Below are 20,885 nucleotides of genomic sequence, written 5' to 3'. Positions count from 1 at the left end.
CCTCAAAGGTGCCCAGGTTCAGGTATGGAGTTATTAGTATCTATAGCGATTGCTCTTTGATCAATAGCGATTGCTCTTTGTTCATTCTAGAGGCTATATATTTGTGGCTTTTTTCCTTTTTAATTTTAAATTTATAGGAATTTACTAACTTTACTGGTCTTTTCAAAAACTATAGCTTTATTGTTTCTTTTTACTGTATGTTGCTTTCTATCTAGGCTTACCTTTATTTAAATTATTTTTTCCTGTCCTCCAACTCTTTCTCTGTTCCCTCTAAAACTCTACATGTCGTTTATTAGATCGCCTGATACTATCCCACAGGCCACTATACTCTGCATTTTGTTTTTAGTGCTTTGCTTTTTTCCAGCCTCTTTTTCCTCTGTGTGCTTCATTTTGAGCTTCTTTGCTTGTATCTCTTACTCTACAGATCTTTACCTTAAAATATTAAATCTGCCATCAATCCCACTTTATAGCTCTTGGATAAGTATCTAGGAAGGGAATGGATGTCACTTAGGAGGTATGTATATTAACTTTTTCATTTCCACAGCAGTAAGAGTTCTAGTTTCTGTAATATTAAGTATTTTTCATTTCAGACATACCTTTTCATGAAAAGAATTTCACTTTAAAATGACAAAAAAAGAATTTCATTTGAATGTCTTAAAAATAATAACTCTTTTGAGCTCTAACTCATATACCATAAAGTTCACCTATTTGGTTGTTTTTAACAGAATAAAGAGTTGAGAAACCTTCACTAGAAGATTCTTCAGAATCTAATGCCACACTTGGGAGGCTGAGGCAAGAGGATCATTGCAAGTTTGAGACCAGCCTGTGCTACAAAGTGAGCTCAAGGCCAGTCTGAACTGCATAGCAAGACCGTCTCAAAAAGAAAAAAAAGAAAAAAAAAAAGGATCTAAATCCAGAACATTTTAATCATTAAAACAAGAAAAAGTCCTCTGCAAATTAGTATTCTCTTTCTACCTACCACCCCAGCTTCTGGCAACCGCTATCTACTTTCTGTCTCTATGGATTTGCACATTCTAGCCATTTTATACAAACAGAATCATGCAATCTGCAGTCCCTCCGACCTCCAGGTCACACTGCAGTGGTGTGCTTTAGTCTTTCTCTGAGCCTCTCGTCTATGTGATATGTAGGCAATGGGCACAAAAGATAAGGCCACTCAAACCACTGTGATGGGAATTGGGGATGTACCCAGAGTAATCAGAACCCGAAAAGTTGGTATGAGGAGGGTATATCTCTCCTTCAATGCAGGCATTAATATCCCAGGCAGAGATGGCAGGTCTAGGCTGTCTGCTATCACACTTTGCTGTATTGGTGAGGTTCTTTGCTCCTCAGATGATATGCCTTAGAGCACACTCAGACGACACTTTCACACACTCACTACTGGGTACTGACTCTAAGGCTTCCACACTGAGCTATATCCCTGCCCTTTTTAAGTAAGTTTTTTATTTTGAGGTAGAGTCTTGCTATGCCACTAAATTGCCCAGGCTGGGCTTGAACTTGCAATTTTCCTACCTCACAGGTGAGTATCACCACACCCAACTAGATGGTCTCCCTTTACAAAGTAAAAGTTCTATGTATGGCTTTGGGGCCTACCTCACTATCAAGACCCTTTAGTTCAATATAGTTTTTGATGCAAAGCAAAGTTAGTTCCTTAGATGGCTTGAGATCTTCTTGTGAACAAGGGAGCGGACCCTGGTCTCTCACTGTGTTTCTTGCTTAGAACTCAGCATCTGCAAATCTGAAGATTTGCAGTGTCTGTCACCTGCTTTGACTCTTGATAGTGATTGTTTTATCAGATGCTAGACACAGGTCACATTGTTGTTAAGTTTTGGATTTTGTTGTACTGTTTTAAAGGGTATCAGAGTTTGAACTGGTAAGAAGTAAGGTTACTTGGAAATCAGCTTTATCATTGAGAAGCTTGTTTTAATGTTCTTCCAGGGTAGATGTACAGAAGCTTTTAGTGTAGGGCTAATTTAGCCTTATCTACGGGGAGGCCTTTCTAAGGTCTCTACTGAATGCTGCATGTATACAATAAGGCCTCTCCATGTGCCCACTGCTCTGAGTCACCCTTAATCCTCTGATCTGGTATTCAGCCAAAAACTCAGGGAGATTCCTATGTGAACAGGAATTCATTTAACTTTTTTCTCTTAATCTGCCCTATATATTCTAGCCACCTGTTCTTCTAGTTTTCCTTTTTTCTTTTTTTTTTTGGTACTGGGAACTGAACTCAGGACCTTGCACTTGCCAGACAGGCACTTATGCCGCTGAGCTATATCCCCAGCCCTCTCCTAGTTTTCTCACTATTTATATATCTATATATTCTTCCATTCAGACTTGAAAAATCATTACACCCAATTTCAAAAAATGGATTCACTAGGTTTCTAAATGAAATTACAGTAGATATATATTCACCTTGTACTTTTTCATAATTGCATTGCTTTCAAAGTTCGCTGTTTCTTCCATGAACCGGCCCACCAGGAGCGTAGCTCGACCAAGGATTAGCACATTCTTACTCTCAGCTGGGGTTTTATTTTCAGGAAAATATAATTCAACACCTTTTTGAAGAACAATAAGTGCTTGATGAACATCACCCTAAAAGAAAAAAAGGCAATAACAATAACAAGCCTTTTAATTTAAGAACATATTACTATTTTCTGACCAAAATTATTTGAACTTAAAGTTCATTTTATATATATATTTAGATACAAAATACAAATCAATTTGTAACTTCATGCTTCTCTCCTATTCCCTCCCTTTTCTTTGAGACACGGTCTTGTTTTGTAACTTAGGCTGGTCTTGAATGCACACCAATCCCCATGCTTGAGCCTCCTGAGGGGTGGGATTACAGCCAGTCTTTCTGGAGTAAAATGCAATCTCAGTGTTCAATATGCATTTCTCAAATGGCTGGCAATGGTGCACATTTGTTCATTTATTTATTAGCCATTTCTACTTCTTCGTCTAAGATGTGTCTATTCATTTCAGATGCCCATTTTTGTTTTTTTTTTGTTTTTCTTCTGGTACCAGGAATCAAACTCATGACCTTGTGCTTGCAAGGCAGGCACTGTGCCACTGAGCTAAATCCTCAGCCCCCAGATGCCCATTTTTGGACTGGTTCTGTAAATTTAAAGGGAGGATCTAACTTTGACTTCTTCATATATCCTGGACACTAGTCTTTTGTGTGAGCAGTAGCTGGTAAAACCTTTTGCCCATACTGTAGCTCATCTCTTCACTCTGCTGGTTGTTTCCTTTACTATTCAAATACTTTAAATTCAGACCTTGTCCTGGGCTGGTGTGGGATACACTCTTGTGATGCTGGGCAGTGGCAGTCAATCACAGCTCACACACTGCATGTGAGCAAGAGAGCAAGTAACGGACACTCTGCTATTCCCCTTTATCTGCAGGGGTATACTCCAAGACCCCCAGAATATGTCTGAAATTAGGAATACTGCCAACCCTATATATATATACCATGTTTCTTCCTATATGTATATACTTATAATAAAAATCTGATATATAAAGTACAGTAAGAAAATAACTAATAATAAAAAGAAGATGCTACAGTAGAATTTATTTAAGACTTAAGAATTCAGGAACGGGGGGCTGGGGATTTAGCTCAGCGGCAAAAAGCGCCTGCCTGTCAAGCGCAAGGTCGTGAGTTCAGTTCCCGGTACCGGAGAAAAACCAAAAAAAAAAAAGAATTCAGGAACGGTAATGCATGCCAGTAATCCCGGCATCAAGAGGCTGAGGCAGGAGGAAAATGAGTTCAAGACCAATCTGTGCTATATACAGACTTCCAGGCTAACCTGGACTATAGGACAGAACTTTAAAAACAAAACAAATAAAAGATGTATGAGTTATTTATTTCTGCTAGTTCTTATTTAGTATTTTTGGATAGAGGTTAATCACAGGTAACTAAAACCTCATGTAAATAAAACCACAACCATGGAAAGTGAAATCAAGGACAAGAGAAGAATTGCTGTAACACTGTGTTGCTAAGCTATGATGATCACTAGGTTAGGTTTATTAACTGCACTTTGACTTAAAAGAAATATATTAAGTATTAGATACAAGGTAACAATAAAGTAACTGGCTATTTTCCTCTAGAAAAACATAGGGGAGATGAAAAATGAACATAAAATGAAACAAAATATAGTTTTAGACTTGAAATGAGAAAGAATTTGAACTCTGCTCGATAGAAATAACAATTTCTTGCAGAAGTGACAGAAAAAAAAATTCTAAATTTGGGTCTGGGATCTCGTCTCTGTTGGGCCTCTACAGTAAGGACATAACTCCCAGCGGAATGGATTTGTCTGTGAAACCCCCTTGGCCGTTACCTTGGACCAGAGCCATTTTGCCCTCTCCACACACAGCTCGGCGAGTCGGGATTCTCCTGCATTGAGGAGCGCGTTGTAGGCTGTCTGGTGGTGACCTGCCTTTCTAGCCACTCTGGCACTCTGCAGCCAGCACTCTCCAATCATCTCACTGTAATCTGGTCTACAGGATGTGACAAACACAGGAGAAAAGGAGCACTGTCATTACTTGTTGGTATTCATCAACTTAAAACATCTCGCCCAACACAGAACTTCTCAGTATACAATTTCCCAGGATCAGTGATGCATTTGATTTAAAGATCCTGATTTTAATTCTTTTATGGTGCTGCATTTTATTTCTTATACATGTATGGAGATTTATTCCAAGTTTTTTTAACATTAAAAAGATAAGTAACATTTAAAATTGATTCTTATTAAAATCTAGGTTGTGATTATACAGTATGGCCCACAGGATTTTTTTTTTTTTTGGTTTTTCTCCGGTACCGGGAACCGAACTCACGACCTTGTGCTTGCCAGGCAGGCGCTTTTGCTGCTGAGCTAAATCCCCAGCCCTGTCCCAGAGGATTAAAAATAGAAAAATGCAGTCACACAGAAAATTAGGAAATAAAAATATGATCAAATACTGTAGTTTCCAAACACTAAATTCAAGATGACTGACAGCTGAAGAAGTAATGTGGAGACCTTTTATTGAGGCTTAATAAAGCCCTCCTGAGGGCAAGGACGGGCTCCTTGGCTCTGTAGGAATTCTGCGTCATTTCCAGTCGAGCTGCCCAGTTCAGAGAATCTTCTTGAAAACTGTCCCCCGGAGACTGCTGAAACAGTGGTCTGATGCTATGCTCCAACTCACATAACATGTGCAATCTGAAGACACAGAAAGCCTATGTTGAAATCCTATCATATTCAGTCTTATTAACCTCATAAATTTCATATTACATAAAGCATGTACTTCAAATTAGCCAAGAAGAATATAAATGTGCAGTTTCTTTGGCATAATTTCAGTATATATTCTGTTATAAAATCAGTAATGCTGATATCTGTGATTTTAAATTGAGTCTAAACATCAATTTACACTAGTTAAAATATTTAGTTCTTTGCTGTGATTCCCAAATTTTTATAAATTGTATTAAGAATGGCATATAAGTCTAGATAGAAATATATAAAAGTTGAACTTTATCAACATGAAAATATATGAAAATTATAAACCAACGTAAAGTTGCATACTGGTGGTGCCAGTATAGAAGCACCTGGCACAGTAGCTGTCCATAAAAACTGTGGAATGAAATGCAGTTTTTTTTCATAGAATTGCATATTTACTTTAACTTCCCTTTCTTTACATAATACTCAGTGTCTATGATCCCCTGTGCAATGCATAAGGATATTGCCTGTCAGCTACAGATCAGAATTAATTTCAGTGCCTCAGTCTCTGGTTTCATTATGACATCAACCAAAGGGGCTAATACAAAATACAGTGAGTTCTCCTATCTTAAAAAAAAGCATAATTACTTTTTAATTTTATCATAGTTCAATTACAACACTTATATTATCATTTTCTTCACAGGTGAGTTAATAGATCTAAAATTTCCATCATTTTCTTCCTTACCTCAACAAGTTGTTAATTTTTTTCTGGCAATGTAATGCCTTGGGGTGGGAACCAGTAACTACCTACATGTCCAGATTACGTAGGTTACTTACACAGAAAGAAAACTATGATATTAGAAGAGGTCAAATATCTTTTTATATTTTTACTAGTCCCATAATTACCTTTCCAATTAAAAGGATATAGGTTAGAAAATGTGTTTTAAAAACCATAGGGTGATTGTGAGGCAAAAAGAACACAGAGCCATTTTGTGTAGCTAAGCAATACACCATATGTAGTACCAGAATGACTTACTCATTAGAAAATTTCAATCTTGTCAGATACAGACCAGGAATATAAAAATGGGAGCCCCAGTACCTCACAATGTATTCATATCCTCGTTGGTAAGAGCCTCTTTCAAAGCTTGCAGCTGAAAGAGGTACAATTTGCTCTGCTCTCACTAGTTTCAGTGTGTCATAGAAAGCTGCGGTGTCTCCTTTCTTCGCTGATAATAGTAGCTGGCCCAGTCTGACACTCCATGATGTAGATTTTCCATCTGAAAATCAAGTGGACAGTCAAGAAATGCCAAGGTACATGGGTCTAAAAGCCGGATTTACTTCATCTGATGCAATGGTCAGCAGCAATACTGCATCATGGCTTCACTCTACTTCAAACAATGAAACAGGCAAACATAAAACAGGCTAAGAGATTAATTATGGATGTTGCTAGCTACTTAAGTCTGACTACATATGGCAAATGCGGGGGTGCTTTTTGAGATAGAGTCCCATTATGCAGTTCAGGCTGGCCTTGAGCTCACTTTGTAGCCCAGGCTGGTCTCAAACTCACAACAATCCTCCTGCCTCAGCCTCCCGAGTGCTGGGATTACAAGTATGTGCTACCACGCCTGGCCTGGCAAATTGAAATCACTTATATTTTAGTAAGTATTTCACCTGCTGCCAAATAGTTTTCCACCAAGTCCCACTGTGACAATTTCCAAGCTGCTTCCACTCTGTATGTATTTAGTTCATCTGTCCATTCAGACCTATTAAAAGAAAAGCACATAAACTAAGTATTAACTTATTGAAATTTAAAATGGTATTTAAATTTTTTGATTGGTTCAGATGTTCTATTCATTGTATCCATTTTTTATTTACTATATCTGTATTACATTTTACTTTATACTTAGATATATAGTAATATCACTAACCAAAAACAAGAACATTTTGGTATTTTCAGTCTTAAAAAACATTTTTATTAATGACTTCTGATAGACTATTTAAAGAATGATATTTGTTCACAAATTAAGTTGTGCTATATATAAGAACAGAGTTAATTCCTGGATAATAACATAGCCCACTGACAAATTATCTGCGTGCTTAACTTGAGCAAAGAGAATGGGAGAAATAGATACGAATTCAGAAATACGCAATTCTAAGAGTTTATGATTCTGAACTAAGTTTAATACAAAAACAGAGGGGCTATAGCTGTGGGAAGGGGGCAGCTGGGGGCTGCACAGGCTGCCCCGCACCAAGGGTAGAAGAAAGTTGCAAATGTGGGCCAGGGATATAGCTCAGTGGCACTGTGCCTGCCTGGCAAGCCCAAGGTCATGAGTTTGATTCCCATTACCAGAAAAAAAAAAAAAGTAAATTGCAAATGCACCAAGCACGGTGGTGCAGGACTATAATCCCAGCACTCAGGAGGCGGAATCATTTATAGTATGTGACATACCATGACATAACAAAGTATACAAAATTAGCTACCTATAATATATACCTATTCTAAAACTGTTTTTAGTTACTTTAAAATTTAGGTTTGCAAAATCTGTGATATGAGACAGAGTCCTAGCCCGGTGTGGTGGCGCACGCCTGTAATCCCAGCACTTGGGAGGCTGAGGCAGGAGAGCCTCTGTGAGTTCAAGGCCAACCTGGGCTATATAATGAGACCTTGTCTCAAAAAAAAACCCCAAAAACAAACAAAACAAAGACAGGGTCCCACTATGTTGCCCTAAACTCCTAGGCTCAAGCAATCCTCTTACCTCAGCCTCCCTTCTGCTGGGACTACAGATGCACATTACCATGCCCAGCTATTTGGCTGTATTTTTTTCCCTAAGACTTTTTCTAGGTGACACTAGGATGAACAGTGATATTTTGCATCATGATTGCATAGAAGCAACTGATTTTGTTCATATTTCTTCTTTATTAATAACATCATTTGATTAATAACTAGATGCTATACATACTATAAACTAGAACCTGACCTAGGTACAATTTTCTATTTAATTACGTAGTAACAGGGCATATAGCATAAATATACCTATATTATAAGAAAACTAAAAGGCCCAGAGAAGCTGGTATCAGTACCCTTAAAAGTCTTTCTTCCTCTTGCTATAGTAAAAACAACAGGAAAATATTACAAACGACTTAATTATTATTATTTTTTTTAATGTTAAAGTAGCACAGAGCACAGCTGGTGCCAATACTATAGGCAGAGGGCAAATGCTCTTGAGGCCCAGAAAGTATTCTACCAAGTGACCCCAGTGGCAGGTAGGTTCTGAAGTTTCCTGGGTTAAGGAACATCTAATTGAAGCATGATTCTTGAGACAAAAGAAAAGAGATTAAGTGATCTACTGACTTAAAAAAAAGTAGAAAATAAATGTTTGTTATAATTATCTCTAACACCATGGAAACATGAAACACTCATTACTTAAATAAGCATTAACCTGCCCAATTTACAAATTAAAAAGTCCCTATTCAGATAGAAGGGAAGAAAATCATTCTTTCATAAAATATTACCTGTTAGCATGCACTCCATTCACCTGAGTAATCACAGTAGAAAGCTGACCAAGACCTAACATTGACTTCACTACACCATGATAATGAATGATCTGTAAATTTAAAAATATTTAAGATAGCAATTATCACTTCAAATTTATCTTGGGAACCACAGTTTAACTGGTAATGTTTACCTCATTGTGCTTACCTGTATTTAACGACTAGCTTGCCTGGCCTAATAGCACAGGCTACTACTACTATCCTAACACACTGAAAGTAATAGAAAAGAATGAATATAACTTAAAAAAAAAACCCTCAGATTTAACTTATTATATTTCTCCAGATTTGTTCTAATTTATGGTTCAGATCAAATATAAGTAATAAGTACAAAAGTACACAATACATGTAGTATTTTAAAGCTTATGGAAACAGTGTCTCACTGCAGTTCAGCCTGGTCTTGAGCTCACTTTGTAGCCCAGGCTGGTCTCAAACTCACAACGATCCTCCTGCCTCAGCCTCCCAAGTGCTGGGATTACAGGCATGCACCACCACACCCAGCTTATTTGTCATATTTCTGAAATAAAAACTTAAATGCAAGGATTATAGTATTTATATAGGTTCTGGGTTTTAATAACTAAAAAGTTATATAGGATTATATGATATTGTTTAAAATTGAAAACAAGATGAGGAAAAATAAAGGTCTTAATATAGTATTGAACTTCTGAAAAAATAAACATCAAATACTGCCAAAAGTAAAACCTTGAGAGAGTATCTAAGATTATCAATCCATCCATTAATAAAAATTATAAATCAATAGATAAAGATGACACATCAGTGATTCTAAATCCCTTTCCTGTCCCAGAAGACAATTTACTACCATTAGTTCACTGATTGTAATGGATCACTTCAGTTTTCTAGGTGAGTGTAGTGCATGTGTGTGTGAAATATGAGTTTCTCAGGTTGTAGAGAATCACTATTATTAATATTTTTTTGTTTTGGTTTTTGGTTTTTGAGACAGGCTCTTGCTATGTAGTTCAGGCTGGCTTTCAACTCACAACTATCCTCCTGTCTCAGTCTCCTGAGTGCTGGAATTATAGGCGTGTACCACCATTCCTGACTAGTATTACTAAAAACTAGTGCACAATTTATACTTTGTTTTGGTACTGGGGATTGAACTCAGAGCCTTAGCACTGAGCTACAACCCCAGCCCCCACCTTTTTATTCTGAGACAGGGTCTCAGTCACTAAGTTGCTAAGGCTGGCCTTGTACTTCTGACCCTCTTGCCTCAGTCTCCGGAGTGCTGCCATAACAGCTGTGGCCACCGGATCTAGCCTGTAGTTTATATTTTTAATACCAAACTAAAATTACATTAATGTTCTAATTACTAAATGTACAATATAAATGTACTACAAAATAAATCTCAATGACTGGAGAGGTTGCTAATGTCATAGAGATCTGCCACTGGAAGGGAATTCTGAGATCATCTAGCACAAGTCTCTTATTCTGTCAGTAAGGAAACTCAGGCTCACACAGGGTTAAATACTTCCCAGGTACAGTACACTGTGAGGCCGGTTAAGACAGGACTGAAAGGAAGGTTCCCAGAGGTCCTGGGCAGGGACTTACGCTGCCCTTACCAGTCGGCATCTTACCTGGTCTGGTTCCAGCTGAATCGCCCTGTCATAACAAGCAGTAGCGTCCCTCAGCAAGCCAATGCTTTCATGTTCAAGGATTTGTTCTTTTAGAGACGGCTCTGCCTTTCGAATTGCACTTACTCCAGCTACTCCATCTGGTTCATGCATAGCAGCATACAGTTTCTTTGTTCCAAAAATCGGGAAAAAGCACAATCAGAAAACAAAACAATACAAAACACCAACAACTATATATCTAACAGTATATATCTAACAGTACACATGAAAAGAACACACACAAAATTTTCCTCTAAGTAACTATCTGTTTCACGGCAGATTCATGTAAAGTTCTACATTTATTTCAAGGCATTCTAGTACCCTACCCCCGTCATTCTACTTACATACAAAACTGCTGTCACCAAGAGCTGTAAAGAACCTTGAGGTCCTGAAGCTCTCTTTGAATCCATCTGATACCAGTTTTGTTGAGTACAGTTTATCGTATTTCACTTAAACTCTTTTTTTTAAATTTAAGAAAGCCAAGACATTAATAATCTGAGCTAAAAGGAGATATTCAAGTTAAAGATAAAAACTTGAGAAGCAATTAGCATAAAGACATTCTTTAATGACAGGAAAAAATCTGAGAAATGGGTAGAGATAAAGAAAAGTAGCTGAGGATACAGACCAGAGTTTCTTGAGGAAGCACTACCAACAACACAGGAGAATAAAATATCTCAGATGCAGTAGGAGAAAAGCGTATGTCTTAATGAAAAAGGAGTTTTGAAAGGTTTAGTTGTAAAAAGTGAATATAAAATGACAGAAGAAAAAGAAAGGACTTGAGCATTCTGTAAGGGAAAGATATTTAACAAAGCTAGACAAGGAAGAGCACAAGGACAGAAAGGGCTGACACTCGTCCTAAGACTATGAGCTCCTCATTTTCCAGTGCTTTTACCAAATTTTTTTTTTTTCACCTGAAAGTCTACTAATTTTGATCTCTTAATTCCACTATATCAGCTCCCTTGCCTTTACTTTATTTTCTTCCTTACACAATCATAATAGTATCACCTGAACCATTATTTCACCTGCATTCTCATACCTGATACCTGATGTAACCAATACATCTCCCGACTAATGTGCAGGTGCAAATGCAGGCTAGTACGTCTCACAAGGCAAACAGAAATTCATTGAATCATAGCCCTTTAAGATTCTTCCAACAACTGCAACAGGCATTTAACTAAGCTGCCATTGAGACTCTAATACCTTCCTACTTCAATACCCTTAAAGAAGCCTGGGCAACTTTTAAAGTTCTCTGTGATTTGTGATCTTTCCTCTGCCCAAACCTCTTCTCTTTTGCCATTCGAAGCCTGGTACTTTGGCATACACCGTGCTCTTCTGCAACTCTGTATGATGCTTCTGCTATGTAAGAAACCATCTCCAAGAAGCTATCCTGACCATGGCTGATCCACTCCCAATTCCCACCCCACTCCACATACAGGATAAGGCAATGTCCTTCCTCAGGGCAAATCTGTATCACCTAAGATAGTACAATAAACTGAGGTGTAACTCTTCCCACTAATCTGTAAGCTTGTAAAGTGTTATAAATATCTAGTACTCAATAAAACATATAAAACATCAATGAAATAACAAAAACATTGACAATATTTTCATTAGTAATTTAATGTATCAATTTCAAACCTGTAAAAATCCAAGGTGCTCCTGAATATTCTGCTTCTTTTCTATAATAAATGACTCAAAGTGCATTACAGCCCGTGTGTATGCTTTGGAGCGAAAGGAAGCTACTGCCAGAGTATCTTGAGGTATGAGGTCTAAAAAACGAGTTACACTCTGATAGTCTTCAAAATTCACAGCCGACACTAGGTTTAAAAAGGAATTGAATGAAGACTTATGAAATTTCAGAAGTACCAGTTTAAGGGTTTAACTTCAATTTATTTCACTAAATGAATTAATACAATGGGACATCATATTTAGGAAATTAAAAAAAAAATAAATTTAAAATTTAAACCAAGCATGGTGGAGCAAGCCTATAACCCCAGAACCTAGGAGGCTGCAGCAGAAGGATCGCCAGGAGTTTGAGGCCAACCTGGGTGACGTAGTGAAATGTAAAACTGAAATGTGAAAAGACTGCACACACAAACACCAGACTGAAGGATATGGAACAAATGAGTTAACAGTGAGGGACAGGTTAATAAGGATATTAACATGTCATTTATTTTATACTTTATATATGAAATATATATCTAATTTTCACAGGTTTTCTAAAGGAAACACCCTATTTTATACAAAGAAAAATTAAATACATGTCTTCTTCAAGGTAGTGGGAGCAAGATCACTGAAGTCTTACAATTATAAACTCACTTTTTTCTCAGGGGAAAGCAGACATTATTCCCTAATTTTAAAAATGCACAAAGCAGGTCTTTTTAGAGCTAATGCCTAAATTATAAAGTTGAAGCCAGGCATGGTAGTACATGCCTGTAATCTCATTGGGGAGGCTGAGGCAGAAGGATCACCCTGAGTTCAAGGTCAGCCTGAATTACACAGTGAGACCCTGTCTCAAAAAACCAAAGCATAAATAAGAATGAATGAATGAATGGATACAAGGAGCTAACTGGTGAATAACTTAAAGGAAGTAAATAGAAGTTAACACTTACCCTTAGAGCTGTTCTTATCTCTGTTTGACTTGTTCTGTGGAAGTTTCTCAGCATTCAGGGCCTGAAATTTGTTCCTTGCCCATTGCGTGAGATGGTCAAGCATGGAAAACACAGTCTGTGTACTGAGCTGGGACAGATCAGATGCACTGTCTTGGGCACTTATGGTATGCTGATCGTCATGCTCTAGAACTGCCATAATTTCTGCATAAACCTAAGAGAACTCATTTAATGGTTAATAATATATCAGTATAACATCCTTTATTATTGTGTCTGACATATAAGACTAACCATTAGGCAATAATTTTCAAAAGAAAAAAATTAATAATCATCTTTCTTATAACTAAACCAAGCAGATAATAATACAATTTAGCATGACTAAAATACAAAAATAAAGATTAAATTTGTGTATATTACACAATGTATAGATGTATCAAATATCACTTATTATCCTACAAATATGTACAATATAAATTTATCGGTTAAAATTATAAACAAAATATAGGGAAATGGTACACTGGATAAGAAAAGCCATGATAGAAAAGACTTAAAATTCAAAATCTGTAAGACAAAATTGGCATTAACATTCAAAATTTCTGTATGGCGAAAGGCATAAAGATTAAAAAGAATATCACTGAGAAAGACTTCTAAATATGAATGGCAATAAATTGATATGCAGACTATATATAGAACTTCTACCAATTAATTAAAACAACACACACAAATACCATTCAAGCATTGGCAACAGTTAAATAAAATATGGTAACTACATGTAAATGGGAGGATTACACTATACAGTAATTTTAGAAAGTGTTTCTCTATATGTTGGCAAATTAAAAACTAAAGAGCTGAGTGTGCATGCCTATAACCTTAGGTACTTGAGAGGCTAAGGCAGGAGGACTGCAAGTTCAAGGCCTCAGCAACTTAGTGAAAACCTGTCTCAAAATGGAAAATAAAAAGGGTTGGAGATGTAGCTGACGGGTACAGCACCTCTGTGTTCAATCTGGGTAAAAGCAAGTTATGGAACAATACCTATACGAACTTGTCATTAAAAAAATAAAGCAAAATCAACCACATTTTTTTAAAAAGTAGAAACAGGATTGAGAATAGTAATCAAAGAGTACATAAAACTAACTCCATTTTTTACGAGTCCGTATCGCCAGGCATGGTGGTGCATGCCTGTAATCCCAGCACTCAGGAGGCTGAGGCAGGAGGATCCTTGCAAGTTCGAGGCCAGCTTGGGCTACAAAGTGAGTTCAAGATCAGACTGAACTGCATAGTGAGACTCTGTCTCAAAAAGACCAAAAAAAAAAAAAAGTCCGTATCATACTAATAAGGATGACCTTGGGGTTAGAGGCTTGGTAATGGTTTTATTTGTAAAATTATATGTGTATAATTTGGACTTTTACTTTAAGAATATAACAACATGTTACTTATGCTATTAATATATATACATATATATATTTTTTTCTTTTTTTAGAAGAATAGTGTGGGGTTGGGAGTATAGCTCAGTGGTAGAGCACTTTGCTGTCATGCACAAAGCCCTGAGTTTGATTCTCATCACCCAAAAAATCAACAACAAATAAAAATAAAAAAGGATAGTATTATATGTACATGGTTAAAAAATTCAAGTGTTATAAAATATTATACAACTAAAAAGTAAAATAATTTCCTTTCCCTGACTTTATGGACAGTACTGCCCCCCGGGAAAAATCACCACTGGTAGCTTCTTAGGCATTCTTTCAACATGTTCTACATACACTTGGCACACATAACATACACTTTCTAATTTTATACACTAAGGACTGTATATTTCTTTGATCAATAAAAGTTAAAAAATGATTTTAAATATGTAGCAGAACATACATAGTAGTACATAGGTCTACATTTCCTACTAATCTGTAGCTGTTCTAATATCAATTATATGGGAAAAACTAAGTTTCACATGTTCACAAACCAAATAACGGTATCTCTCACCTCTTGCTGATCTTCTTGATTACAACCCAACAAGACATAGACTAGAATATGTGGAAGAAGATAGATGGTCACCTTTAAATCGTGCTTCATCATTATGCTACAGCAGGTGAAGATTTTACTGGCGAGATCATGCCTAACCTGTAAACCCAAATGGTATAGGGAGAATAAGTAGTTGTACATATTTTACTCTATTGACTGAATCTCAAAAACGCAACACATGAGATCATTCACTACAGCACAGTGGGTATTCTCCGTGGAGAGGCATGTACAACAAGCAAGGAAGATTTCAGTCCACACTCTCTGGTTACTCCACATATCCCCGAAGGGGTGCACTACTGAAACCCTTACAGGCAACAGTTACCGGAGCTGCCAACTGCCACAGAACGAATGTCTCACCCACTTACAGCTCTGTTTTCAATGTAGAATGTTTTGTTACGGATAACCTTTCCTAATTATAATGTATTTGACTTAGCTACCATTAAATTTAGTGTGTCAGTTCCCTATGTGAAAACTTCAAACATTATGATGTAGAGCAGTGCATTAAATATGAGATTCACATTGTAAGCAATAAACAATGATAAAAACTAACAGAAAAAGGTAACAGAAATAGAATATTAAGTGACTTGGGTAAAAATATTTCAGAACATGTTGTGCACCTTAAATACAATTTTTGTCAATTTAAAAATTAAATTACTGTGGTTAAAGTCAGATTTTATTAGTATAACCTAACCTTCAATTTATCAACTAATGAACTCTTTAAAATTTTAAGGTTTTTTCATTCAAATATAATACTTTCACTTAATGCAAGAAATAAATAAAATATCCCAGAGCTGGAAGTAGTTAATTTCATAGTATTCTATATTTTATACATATTTCAGTGCATTTATAAAAAGAAAAATACCTTGAAACTGCCACTTATAAATTACTGCAACATTTTAAAACAGACAGTAATTTAATTTAAAACAAAAACTGTGAATTTTAATTATGCCTAAAATAGTTTCTTAGAACACAGTGTATCTTTTTGTCTTTTAGGCATGTACAAATTTCATACTAGGAAAACATAAAAAATATACTTCAATTTTGCCATAAAATTTTATTTTAAAATATATTTCTATTTTAGATGTTTAGATGATGCATTGTCCTTCAAAAAGTACTACTAAAGGATATCTTATTATTACATAAATCTTTTTACAATGCAAAAACTGATAGAGCATCCACATTTCATTTTAAAAAGATTTCACAATGTAACATGTACAGATAGAATGTAATAGACATTTTAAAACATATTAATTCTATGATAACTGATTTTATAAAATAACTACTTTTTCACTAAAAAACCTATCACTAGTAACAACAGAGACATAATTACTCTCTATAGGTACACACTGTCTTCAAAACTTCCCTCCATTGTCACTACAAATATTTTCTGTGTACTATGCATTCAGACAGACATTCTGGTTCCCTTCAGAATTTGTGTTCAGAGGAGAAGTCCTGAACAGGGTTCTCTTCTTACCTTTGTTATAAGGTAACCTGCCCAAGATGCTGACCATTCTGCAAAGTTATTACCTAATTTACTTAAGTAAATTGGCTTCTTCACTCCAGACCAATCTGTTGACTTCTGAGAACTCTTATATCTGTAATTTTGAAAATTTGTTTATTAAAAAATATATCTGTTTAGAAGAAATACAAGAAATTATATCAACTCTATTGACTCACCCAAGTACTGCTTTGTCTTTACTGAAATCAGACTAAGGACAACACTTTTACACTACCCTTTTTTTAAAAACCTAGTACATACTGGGGACCAAACCTAAGGCAACTGCACTGAGCTACATCCTCAGCCCTTTTTAAAATTTTTTATTTTTTATTTATTTATTTTTTTTGAGACAGGGTCTCGCTATGCAGTTCTGGCTGGCCTTGAGCTCACGTTGTAGCCCAGGCTGGCCTTGAACTCGCAAAGATCCTCCTGCCTCAGCCTCCCGAGTGCTGGGATTACAGGAGTGCACCACCACATCTGGCTTAAATTTTTTATTTTGAGACAAGGTCTTGTTAAGTCGCTAAGTTGTACAGGCTGGGCTAGAACTTGCAATCCTGCCTCAGCCTCCCAGAGTGCTGGGACTATAGATCGCCACACTGGCTCGACTCTCCTTCTTAAGGGTAGAGTGGGAAGTCATTCAAGTACTTGTGAAGACTTGAATCTACCTCTTTTCTTCAGATCCTTCCAACTCTACACCTGTGTAACAAAGACTTACTTCTCTGAAGTTCAAGCCATGTAGGTATACTACTTCTAAATATTCTTCATTATGGACCTCTACCAAACTCAGTAATTACCAAACCCATTGATACCTGCAGCACACTACTTGGCATTTGCTTTCTTCCCTAAGTCTTAATACCCTTAGTGGCTTTAATGTCTGGCTGGACCACTTGATTGAGAAGACTGAGGCTTCTCAATGACTTTCTTCTCTATCCAATTATCAAAGCTTGCTTACTGATACAAAAACATCTTCTCTTTCAAAACCAACTATGGAGACATCTCATTCTATTGCTAATTTCCTAAATTTGCAGTTCTTTCACCCAGTTACTCCAACACACCTGCCCTTTCTCACTGGTATCTTCTGTCCCTTCATCATGCTCATTCTCCTGATCTATGATATCCTCTTTTCTACCTTTTCATCTAACCCGTTTATTCTGTGTGGTCATTCACTCTCTCTCTCTTTTTTGGTACCAGGAATTGAACTCAGGACCTTGCGCTTGCCAGGCAGGCACTTGTGCCTCTGAGCTGTAACCCTGGCCCTGGCACTCTGTTGGTAACAATCTTTACTGATGCCATTGCCACACACTCTTTATTACCTGGATCCATCGGCCAGTCTCCCAACCTCAGATCAGTTTGAATAACTTTCTTGCCTGAAGTGATGCTGAGAATACTGTATTGGCAGAGGAAAATCACTGACTTGCTTATGAGTTTAGTGCACATGCATACACACAATCTTCCACATCAGCAGTCCTCTGTTATCCAGAAAGCCTTGTGTGTTTTCCTCATGAGCTCCTCTATCATTTCCCACAGTGGTTACTCCAAATCATCACCACTCCCCTCATTACTTATAGAAACTTCACTGTCACTTTCAGCCAATGCTCCCATTTCCTGTACCTCCTTACAGAGAAAAAAATCCCTGTTTCTCACAATCAAATCTGTAAACTTGGCTGGTTTCTACCCTTCATTTTATCTTTTCCTGGTATGACAAGTGAGATCTTACTCCTGTTAAGTCTAGTTCCCCATCAGAGCCATGACAGTCCTATTCTGTTTTGTTGGTTTTTTTTTTTTTTTTCTGGTACCGGGAATCGAACTCATGACCTTGCACTTGCCAGGCAGGCGCTGTGCTGCTGAGCTAAACTCCCAGCCCCTATGGTCCTATTCTGGATGCTGCTCAGGTACCACTCAGGTTCTACTGTTGAGGGACAAGCCAGGTTCAGCCTAGTCACATCCTGATGGTTTCTCCTTAAATTATTTCTGTGGCAATTTTGAACTGTAGTTGTCCTATCTGAAAATTAAATCTTCTAAGTATGGGTATCCTTTAATCCAAATTTAGTAATTACATATAATTGGCTCGATTGGAAAAAAACGTTTTGGGGATACTATAGATTAAACACAGGACCTTTGAACTGAGTTACATTCCTAGCCTTTAACTGAAAAATTTCAAGAGGATATGGATATAGTCTGAAGAAATTCTGTATCTCCTCAGGCCCTATAGAGTAAGTATCAACCAGTCTAAGCTATAAAATTGACCTCCTGAAACGGTAATCTGGTATTTTACTATTTCATACAAAAGCTTTCATATAGAAGAGGTTAACTCCACTGTAACTGCCCCCTACTGATTCCCATTTTATGAGGCAGTAGTTTCAATGAGCAGATCTCAGCAAGATAAAGCTAACCTCCACCAGTTAGGAAACATCCAATCTCTCAGATACGAAAGTAGATCATAAGAATTCTCATTGTTTGCCTAAGATCACTTTTGTACATAACTACTTGAAAGTTGTTTCTTATGAAAGAATAACAAGTAGGCAGAAACGCCGGCTTCTCCTTCTCAGGGAGAAGGCAAGAGTCATCCCTACAAACTCCCCTTGAGGCCCAAGAATTTATTTAACAAGCTGAGACTGAACAAGCATTTATTATTATCAACTAAATGTCAGGCACTCTGCTAAGTACATTTTAATACTATCTCATTTATTCTTAGCAATGATCAGATGAGATGAGTACAATTAACCACATTTTCAAAATGAGAAAACTATAGCCAGATATGTTGGCACACGCCTGTAATTCCAGCACTTGGGGGGCTAAGGCAGAGGATCTCCACAAGTTCAAGGCCAGCCTGGGCTACATAGTTAATTCAAGCTCAGCCTAAACTACATAGTGATAACCTGTCTCAAAAAAAAAAAAAAAAAAAAAAAAAGACAAGATTAAAACTTGGAAATGTCGAATAACTTAACTAAGAATTTAGAGCAGGTAATCACAGAACTAAGATTCAAAGCTGGGTCTAGGCAGTTCTAAAGGCCATAAACTTTCCAGTAGATTATAGAAAGTCTTAAATTTCTAAGTATGCTGTACAAAATATAAAATTAAAAATGGGGGAAAGTGTGAGATCCTCAAAAAAGAAAAACTAAAATTTAATTTTAGACTTTATGCTAGTAAGCTACATTTTTAATAGTGGTAGTTGTAAGAAATAAAATATTTTAAAAGTTTTCTAAACATCAACTAGCAAATTAATACTCTACAAACTTCAAGGCTTTTATATGGAATTTTACGAGAAGTCTAGGCTCTGGACTAAGATTCAAAACAAATTTATCCAAGGTCATATATCTATAAGCATATGACCTCGAGTATCTTAACATTATACTTTCCAACTAAAAATTATTCATGGTTTTCTAGATCTTAATAGTCCTAAAAAGTTACTTAAATTTATACAAAAATTCAAAAATGCTATTTTAAACACAGAGGAAGAAAAATATACTCATGAAAAATAACCAGAAGGGGACCAGGGATATAGCTCAATGGCACAAATGCCTGTCTGGCAAGTGCAAGGTCCTGAGTTTGATTCTTGGTACAAAGAAAAAAAAAAAAAAAAGGATAAACCCAATATAGCTGATATAGATATAGGACTATTCATTATGCAGTAGAAATATTAAATATAAAATTTACAAAAAAAAGAAGAAGAAAATTAAAAAAAAAAAAAAAACAAAAGAGAGAAAATCTCTAATTTGTTATTAAAGGCTTTGTGACCAGTTCTAAACACTTAAAAATCTATATTTAAAAACACATCAAGGGGCTGGGGATTTAGCTCAGCGGCAAAAGCGTCTGCCTGGCAAGTGCAAGGTCATGAGTTTGGTTCCCGGTACCGGAGAAAAACCAAAAAAAAAAATAATAATAATAAAATAAAATAAAAACACATCAATGCCTGCAATCATAGCACTCAGATGCTGAGGCAGGAGGATCTCAAGTTCAATGTAGTGTGGGCAACTCAGCAAGATCCTGTCTCAAAATTTTAAAAAAAGGCTGATACTGTAGCTCAGTGTGCAGGTCCCAGGTTCAATTCCTAGTACTGTGGAAAAAAAAAAATCAGTGCATATTCAGTTTAAAGTAAAAATTGTCAAAGTAATACTGACATAGTATAAATACTTAAAAGTTAGAGAATTTAACCAAATGAAGACCCTGTTCCTCATTTTAACAAGAGTATAAGCGTAACTCACAGTGGAAAATATATTTAAGAACATAGTAAAACTAGTTTTGAGGTTGTTTTGGAGTACTAGAGACTGAACCCAGGGCTTTGAGCACAATGTGCAAATGCTCTAACACCGAGCTACAAACTCAGCTCTTTTTATTTTTTATTTTGAAATAGGGTCTCACTAAGTTGCCTAGGCTGGCCTCA

At 36.5% G+C, this 20,885-nt stretch overlaps 1 protein-coding gene across 2 annotated transcripts in view; it reads right to left on the bottom strand.

Moving 5' to 3' along the window:
- Positions 1-20,885, bottom strand: part of Atr (ATR serine/threonine kinase) — a 103,278-nt gene that overhangs the window by 28,949 nt on the left and 53,444 nt on the right. For both annotated transcript variants that reach the window (XM_005407741.2, XM_013506249.1), the window contains 11 exons: positions 16,478-16,598; positions 14,965-15,102; positions 12,991-13,201; positions 12,017-12,195; positions 10,346-10,510; positions 8,718-8,809; positions 6,876-6,967; positions 6,304-6,481; positions 5,031-5,210; positions 4,353-4,512; positions 2,431-2,610 (listed from right to left, as the gene is read on the bottom strand). In XM_005407741.2, coding sequence (XP_005407798.1) covers positions 2,431-2,610; positions 4,353-4,512; positions 5,031-5,210; positions 6,304-6,481; positions 6,876-6,967; positions 8,718-8,809; positions 10,346-10,510; positions 12,017-12,195; positions 12,991-13,201; positions 14,965-15,102; positions 16,478-16,598 — 1,696 coding nt within the window. The remainder of the gene's footprint in view (positions 1-2,430; positions 2,611-4,352; positions 4,513-5,030; positions 5,211-6,303; positions 6,482-6,875; positions 6,968-8,717; positions 8,810-10,345; positions 10,511-12,016; positions 12,196-12,990; positions 13,202-14,964; positions 15,103-16,477; positions 16,599-20,885) is intronic.

This window comes from Chinchilla lanigera, unplaced genomic scaffold, assembly GCF_000276665.1.
Source record: "Chinchilla lanigera isolate Chin_1 unplaced genomic scaffold, ChiLan1.0 scaffold00107, whole genome shotgun sequence".
Lineage (NCBI taxonomy): Eukaryota > Metazoa > Chordata > Mammalia > Rodentia > Chinchillidae > Chinchilla > Chinchilla lanigera.
This window is presented reverse-complemented; position numbering and strand designations above follow the sequence as displayed.